This window comes from Sinocyclocheilus rhinocerous, unplaced genomic scaffold, assembly GCF_001515625.1.
Source record: "Sinocyclocheilus rhinocerous isolate Xijiao unplaced genomic scaffold, SAMN03320098_v1.1 scaffold2594, whole genome shotgun sequence".
Lineage (NCBI taxonomy): Eukaryota > Metazoa > Chordata > Actinopteri > Cypriniformes > Cyprinidae > Sinocyclocheilus > Sinocyclocheilus rhinocerous.
The window spans coordinates 55,997-64,807 of record NW_015665225.1 but is presented as its reverse complement, the minus strand read 5'-3'; the positions used below and the strand labels follow the sequence as shown (position 1 = coordinate 64,807).

The window sequence follows — 8,811 nt, the reverse complement described above, 5'->3', positions numbered from 1 at the left end:
ACAGACCGAAAGTCATTCATTTCCAATGGAGAGTAGCGCGGGAGCTGTGTAGAGTTCCAATCATATGCAGATGTCCGTTCATACTACAAGACCGAAAGCGCGTGTTATGTGACCATTCATGCACACTGTAGCATCATGCTACATAGACCAGGGTTTAAATTGGGCCGGGCCGTCTGGGGCTTGACATTAATGCTTCATTAACGCCAGACAAGTAACATGATTAAAACATCAGTAACCAAAAATAACTATGTAAACACCAAAACGCAATATTTAGAGTAAGTGGCGAATAGTGGATATAGCTACTGTATATAATGCATCTATTGACAGAATAAGGTTGCGCCGCTGAGGCGAGGCTCGCGCAGCCTCTCCAGGAGAAATCAAAACGCGCAACACTAAGAAACTCAGCATCCTGAGGTAAAAATTCAAAATGGAAAGTTTTTATATTTAAAATACAGTTAGTTAGGCAACATCACACAACGTTTTCACCATCACGACTGTTTAATAGTTCTATAAACAGTTACAATGCAAATACAATAATATTATGTCACATACATTTTAGGCGGAAACACATAGCAACCAGCCGATTCATTGCTGCTTGATTCCGTGTTTTGAACGAATCGGTTGAGTCAAAGTTTCATTAGCACATGCATAAACATCTGCCGTTTGAACGAATCGTTTGAATTAATGACTCAATGACTCACTCATAAAACGCTCACTACTGGCACCTACTGGCGTTTTAATTTCATTAAAAAGTATCATTTCCACCATCATTTCTTGTTTGTATATTTAAAAAATATTTAAAATAATATCATAATATTATTTAATGCAGTTGTATTTTTCAGTGTAAATGATTAAATTTGATAACGTATAGATAATCACATTATTATAATTGAATTTATAGATCAAATGTAAGAATTTGAAATTAAACTCGATACCATAGAGCCCCCCCACATAACAAATCCCAATTTAACCCCTGGACGGCAGGAAAAGATTGTTGGCTTTAAACGCTCTGACGGACCAGTGTCTGATTTAGACACATGCAACACAAACTCACGCGCAACTACAGCATGAACTCTCACTGCTGCTCTAGTTTGGATTGTGGTGTGCACGATTCATCATTCATTCATCTGAGGATGTGATATTTCGGTAACACTTTAGAATAGGGAACATTTATTCACAATTAACTGCGACTTTTCCCTCAATAAATTCCTAATTTGCTGCTTATTAATAGTTAGTAAGGTAGTTGTTAAATTAGGGATGTAGAATAAGGTCATGTAGAATAAGGCATTAATATGTGCTTAATTAGTACTAATAAATGGCTAATATTCTAGTAATATGCATGCTAATAAGCAACTAGTTAAGAGACCCTAAAATAAAGTGTTACCGATATTTCTTTATAATCCATATCCTGTCCTTATATTTACTGACGCTTAAGATTTTAAAAATATCATTAATGTATTATTATAGTTTTTATTCATATTTTCAATTTGTTTTTAGTTTGTTTTATTTTAATTTTAGATAAAGTTTTAGTAATTTTGTCGTGCGTTTTAAAAAAAAAGTTTTTTAATGTCTATATAGTTTTTATTCATTTTTATTTTTATTTCTGTTTTAGTTTTATTTTTTTTGGTACACCAAGTTAAATGAAAATGAGAAATGTTTTTTTTGGCAATTATATTTCATTTCAGTTAAAGTATATTTTATTCCAAGTAACAAAATAGCATTAAATGGTTTCAGGGTTATTATAGTTAACTAAAACTAGAACTAAAACTAAAACTAATAAAAAACAAAGTTTGTATATATATATATATAAACCTTAAACTTAATTTTTTTCAGCTAGTTGCCAAGTCATTTAGTTCTAAAATAACTACAACTAAAGCTAAAAGTAATAAATAAAAATTAATAAAAAATATATAGCCATATTAAAAAAAAAATTAAATAACAATTAAAATGACAAAAACACACAACAAAATTTTCTAAAACTTTATCTAAAATTAAAATAAAACAAAATATAAAAATAAAAACTAACTGAAAATATGAATACAAATTAAAAAATATTATATAATTAAAATATGAATAAAATTAAAGTGAAAACTATGTATATATATAATTTGCAATACTAACAAACACTATAATAGTACATCAGTGACACTAAAATAACAATACCATGAACATGCAAATGTGTTAAATTGTAGAAATATTACTTAAAATTATTACTTATGTAGAATTATGAATTAAATTATTCAATATTTTAGCTTAAAGGGGTTTGGTTGATAAAAAAAGTTTGTGAATCCCTGCTTTAATAAAATCTTGTAACGTGTAAATTGTGTAAATTAAAATGTGTCTCTTGCATGAATAGCACACAGATACATGTACCGCGGTATTAACGGTAAACTCCCTCCCTCGGGCCGTGTCCGATCAGTGTCAGGTTGTTTATTTGCTTCATCTCTGATGAGAAAAGGCCATCCCAATTATACAGATGTGTGTGGGATGGACAGAGTCTCCTGACATTTCCGTCTCTCGCTCATAAACCAGAAAAGCGAGTCGTCTGAGGTCAAATCAAACCCCGAGCACAAACTTCCCACTTTGTCTTGTTATTGTGACATCAATAGCTGAACATCGCCTGCGCTCTTATCTGCCTGTTCAATGATTAATAACTGAAAAACTGAAGCGTGTGTTTGAGTGGGATCTCTGTAGATGCAGTGACTCACGCTGGCTGGGTCGTCTGCTTGCTTCTGTGCGTCTTCAGCAGTCTCCGGAGCGGTCGGAACTGACACGGGCAGTAACGGAGAGCGGGCCTTCCCGGCCTGACCCAGAGACGCCGTCTTCACCTGCGGTTTGGGTAACGTCCCACCTGTGAGCAGAAAACATTCCAAACATTAAAAGGACACTTCACCTAAAAATCAACATTCTGTCATCATTTACTCATCCTCACGCTCCAAAGCTGTACGAGTTCCTTTCTTCAAAAGAAGATATTTTGAAGAATGTTGGGAACCATTGACCTCTATAGTATTGAAAAAATACTATGTAGATCAATGGCTGCCGTCAACTGTTGGGTTACACACATTCTTCAGAATATCTTCTTTTGTGTTCAACATGTAATCAAATGTGACTTGAAAAGTAGTTCACTCAAAAATGAAAAAAAAAAAATGCTGAAAATCACCAATGAAACCTAAACATCACTTACTTGATCTTGATTTCTCTCCTGATTCACACCAGAACACTTTTTCACTGCAGGAAGCGTTATTATGGATTATGAACTCATATTTTAGACATTAAAAATGTCTTAATGCTGGATTAGTTTCAGCTTTTGTCTTCTCCAGATGTTAACTGATGGACTGGAGTGCTGTGGATTACTTGTGGATTATTGTGATGTTTTTATCAGCTGTTTGGACTCTCATTCTGACGGCACCCATTCACTGCAGAGCATCCATTGCTGAGACACTGATGCAATGCTACATTTCTCCAGACCTGATGAAGAAACAAACTCATCCTGATCTGGGATGATCTGAGGGTGAATGCATTTTCTGCAAATGTTCATTTTTGTGACTTATCTTATCTTTCATCAATGCAATTTTCACTTGGTGCACTTATCCAGAAAACAAGGTAGCTACAAATTGTTTTCATTATTTTCAGCACCTGTCCTGCTGACCCTGAATGCAACAAAATCATGCATTAGCAGTGCAATCTAACTGCAGAAATTGGCAGCACCTGCTCCAGGAACACGTCCTTGTCAAAGCTGTGCATTCAAGCAAAAGCGTAAATCGAGGGACAAAAACCCCAAACCACTTCTGCTTTATCAATGGCAGTGATTAGAGAGCAGAATTATTGTTGATTGTTAATGTAGAATTAATTTAACCACCAGAACTCAGTTTTCAATCGAGCTCCGCGTCTATGAAGCCAAGATAAAGTGGTTTCATGTTGTTCAGCTGAATGGTTTTATCAACCTTGTTTTGCAGTGCAGAAGTAAGCTATTTTCCGTGAATGTGCAAAACTACATTAACCATTGTGCATCAGTTTAAGAAAGTTACACTGAGGTCCTTAGTGGATAAAAAACAGACATAAAAATAAGATATATAAACATTTTTTTCCATTTTCGCTGACATTGATCTTTTTACCTACATTAGTCCTGATCATAACTACCACAAATTCTTTCATTTTCTGGATTTTAAGCCTTTAAATGGCAGTTTGTTTACAAAATATTTATGAAAACACACACAATTATTTTCCATATACTAAATGCTAAGCCGTTTTTAATTAATTTTTTTATTATTACAGTCTTAGATAAGTCAATGACTAAAACAAAACAAAACATTAATTTAATGCATTATTGTCAGATTTTTTTAAATAGTAAAATTGTTGAAGCCTTGCCAAAAAAATGAAAGCTTATTAACAAATAAAATGTATGATTTTATGCTTAATTCATGCTAAATTTATGCTGTTTCCATCAGGGTTATTATATTATAGTTAAATAAAACTAAAAACCATAAAAAACATTTTCATTACTTGAAATAAAATAAATGTTAACTGAAATAAAACTAACATAAAAAACGTTTTCATTTCAGCTAGTTTCGAAGGCAACATTTCTCACATTCATTTAGTTTAACAACGTGCTAAAATAACTAAAACTGAAATTAAAAATGAGTAATAACTATATAGACGTATTTAAAAATAATAAAAATGACAAAAACAGAACAAAATTACTAAAACATTAACTAAAATTAACATGAAAGCAGAAAATAAAAAACAAATTCTGATTCAAAATATTAACAAAAACTAGAATAGTATCTCAATTATACTAAAACACTGATGTATGAATGTAGGCTGTTATACAGTATGTACATTAAAAAAGTTTAAAATATGCCCATTACACTATAAAACAACAACAACAACAAACATTTCTGCAGATAACTCTGAACATATAGCAATGAGTTACTGTCAATTATTTATCTTGTTAATAAGGAACTTCTTACATTTAAATTCCATTATAGTTACTATTCTCATAGGAATAACATTACTTTTGCGTTACTGATGCATGTCTATTGTCAAATTAAAGGAGTCATATGATGTTGCTAAAAAGAACATTATTTTGTGTATTTGGTGTAATGAAATGTGTTTATGCGGTTTAAGGTTAAAAAAACACATACTGTACATTATTGTTTCTCCTCTATGCCCCGCCTTTCTGAAACGCGTTGATTTTTACAAAGCTCATCGGTCTGAAAAGCGAGGTGTGCTCTGATTGGCCAGCTATCCAGTGCATTGTGATTGGCCGAATACCTCAAGCGTGTACTAATAGTATCTTAATGATACTAAAACATCACTGGTTTGCATTAACCAATATGATAAAAAAAAGAAAAAAAAATATGCCTAAAGACGCGAGAAAAAGCGAACAGAGCATAAAAAACAGTGTCACTACAGAAATGCAAAACTGAGCAGGCAAAATATCACATAACCCCATTATGAGAAAAAACCCGCTCAGAGAGATCCAGACCGCCGGAGGGGCTCGTTAGCATTCGCACCATACTAACTGCTCAATGTTTTTCTGATATGGATTTTCAGTCAACTGTAAAGCAATTTATGGGTCGTGTACGTGCTGCTACTGCTACTTGCTGGCTCGTGCTCATCACTCTTCAACTCAACGTTCAATTTCAGACCATTAGACAGTGAAACTAATATCCACGCAGTTTGATACACGTACAATACTAGTATCCTGAGCAGTGTAAAGGTGGTTTTGCTGGTGTAGTGCACTAAAACTGGCCTGATGAACCACTGTAGCAGGATCTGGACGTCAGGCTGTTTTCCCTCTTTTAGAGGTGCATTGGAGTGGTAAGTGATATTATCACTGTCATTTCTCTTCTTGTCTCTCGGCCAGAGATGATTAGCGCTCATTAACTTCCAGCCGCCGGCAGATTAGCCAGCCAAGATCTCTGCCGAGCTCATTCAAACCTAAACTCTCACAGAGACGGGAAAAACCAGCCCTTAGAAGATGCTTTAGAGAACACATCTTCAATAGCAATTCATAACCTTCTTCTGCTCCAAACAGACCCTTGTTCAGCGGGAATAAGGTCACTATGAGTGAAACACAGATCAGCCGATTCACTGAGGAATCTCAGAAAAACCATCAAAAACACGGATGAGTCACATTTCAACCCCACACCAGGAGAGACAAGACCTTTCTTTGCATTTTGCATGATAAACATGAAGCCTATTTTTAAAGCCAGTGCATTATTTTCCTTTGCATTACAGCAATGATAATTTGAGGGTTAACTGTCATGAAAATAATGATGCATTATTCAAATCAAAGTATTTATACATAATGGTAGCACTTGTAATTTATGCTTTTTTTTAACAAAGTAGTACAACAATAACAATCTAATGAGAAACATTAACGAGAGCTCCTTAAACATCCAAATACATATAGAAATAAGAATTATTTGTGTTTAATTGTCATGGAAATAACGTCATAATGTGAAGGAAAAAAAATCATACTGGCCCGAAAATATGCCTTCTTTTTTTAAAAAACACATCAAGGATCACATTTCAACCCCAAACCCATAAGAAACGAGCTTTTTGTTGCATTTTGCATGACAAAAATGAAGCCTGTTTTTAAAGTCAGTGCATTGTTTTCCTTTGCATTACAGTAATGAGAATTTGAGGGTTAATTGTCATGATGCGTAATGGTAGTATTTGCTGATTTTTCCTTAATTTATTCTGATTTAAATAAATAAAACATTGTACTACAACAATGAGAATCTAATGAGAAACATAAATGAGAAAAATAAATTAAGCTCCTTAAACAGGAATTGTTTAATTGTCATGAAAATAATGTCATAATGTGAAAAAATCACACTGGCTCTAAAATCAGCCTCATTTTCTTCATGCACAATATATTTTCTTTTGTTTTGGGGTGAGATGTGAGCTGTCTTCATGAGATTATCCATAAATCAACACTCCTCCCTCTCTCTGCTCCTCTTTGTCTTTATATTCTGACAAATTGCGTCTCTCTCAGTCGAGGACAGTGTGTGTTATGGTGTGTGAAATGGCTGAACGGTTTAAAGCGCTTCAGGTCCGTCTGCAACGCAATCCCTCACATCAGCTTTAAAAACCCCATTTAACTTGCGGTGAAGTGGCCGCATCCTGGGAAAAGAAACGCTTGATAAAAGCAAGAGAAAACATCTTCGCCAAAGACAGAGCACAAATTTGACAAGCCGTAAATGTTTCAGGTTAATTCAACTAAATTGTCTAAATAAAAATGCATGAAGGATCTCCGGTGTCAGAACTTCTCTGGACTCTCTGATGCCTTCAAGTTAAAAGAGACTCTGATAGATTGATCCGTCTCTCTCGGGCAGGAAGGAGACGGCTTTAAATTCTTCTTTAAAAGACGGATGGACTCCTCTGAAACAAGAGGAACAAAGGCGAGTTTGTGAAGCTCGCGGATAGTAAATATAAACCCGACAGCCCTCAAACGCTCAGTCGTCTCCTGAGGCCCTATGACTTTTATTCTGCTGCATTCTCTCCTTTATGAGAGTCGATGCACGTCTGCAGCGTTTCACCCCGCAGCTGATTACACTCACGGCTCCTGATGACAATTAATTAACACGAGTAAATCAAAGCATTAGTAATACAACACAAGCTGTGATAACGAACTAACTGGGAGTGTTTACTTGATCAGTCATAATTCACGGCGTGAGGGAATAAGATATGATACAAAGTTCAAACGAGTGATTGATTTCTCAAACAAGCCTTATTCACATGTGCAGCACAGAGATGAACCAGAGACAGAACGACACGACACTCCAGTCAGAAAAACTCAACAAGAATAAAAAGGAAATGAAAGAGCCGAGAAAACCACGACTGAACCTCACAGACAGTCAGAACGATAGATAGATAGACAGACAGACAGACAGACAGACAGACAGACAGACAGACGATCGATAGACAGACAGACAGACAGACAGACAGATGATAGATAGATAGATAGACAGAGAGACAGATGATAGATAGACTAGGCGCCACTGACAGTGCACATTTCAATATAACACCAACATTTTCTAAAAACAAAGAAAACAAATAAATAAAAGATGTTTTTATTTAAAATAAGTCATTACATTTTATGACACATTTCTATCCTTTATGAAGCTTGAAAGCTCATGCCCTTAAAATAAATAAATAAATAAATAAATATAAAAATAAATGAGTGACATTTTCTGACACTTTCTGTCCTTTTTTCAAGCATGAAAGCTCTGGTCTTCAAATAGACAGACACAGACAGACAGACAGACAGATGATAGATAGATAGATAGATAGATAGACAGACAGACAGATGATAGACAGACAAACAGACAGATGATAGATAGACAGACAGACAGACAGATGATAGACAGACAGCCGACAGACAGACAGACAGACAGACGGACGATCGATAGACAGACAGACAGACAGACAGACAGATGATAGATAGATAGATAGATATAGATATATAGATAGACAAACAGACAGACAGACAGATGATAGACAGACAGACAGACAGACAGACAGACAGTCAGATGATAGACAGACAGCCGACAGACAGACAGAGAGATAGATGACAGATAGATTGACAGATAATAGACAGACAGACAGATGATAGACAGATAGATAGATAGACAGACAGACAGACAGATGATAGACAGATAGATAGATAGATAGACAGACAGACAGACAGACAGCCGATAGCTAGATAGACAGACAGACAGACAGACAGATGATAGACAGATAGATAGATAGATTGATAATAGATAGACAGACAGACAGACAGACAGACAGACAGACGAT

General features: G+C 35.0%; 1 protein-coding gene across 1 annotated transcript in view; it reads right to left on the bottom strand.

Annotated features, from left to right (window-relative positions):
- The window catches only part of LOC107731304 (netrin receptor DCC-like), a gene marked incomplete at its 5' end in the record, with an annotated part of 67,152 nt that overhangs the window by 2,398 nt on the left and 55,943 nt on the right, over nucleotides 1-8,811 (bottom strand). Inside the window, one exon of the mRNA XM_016542357.1 lies at nucleotides 2,709-2,851. Coding sequence (XP_016397843.1) covers nucleotides 2,709-2,851 — 143 coding nt within the window. The remainder of the gene's footprint in view (nucleotides 1-2,708; nucleotides 2,852-8,811) is intronic.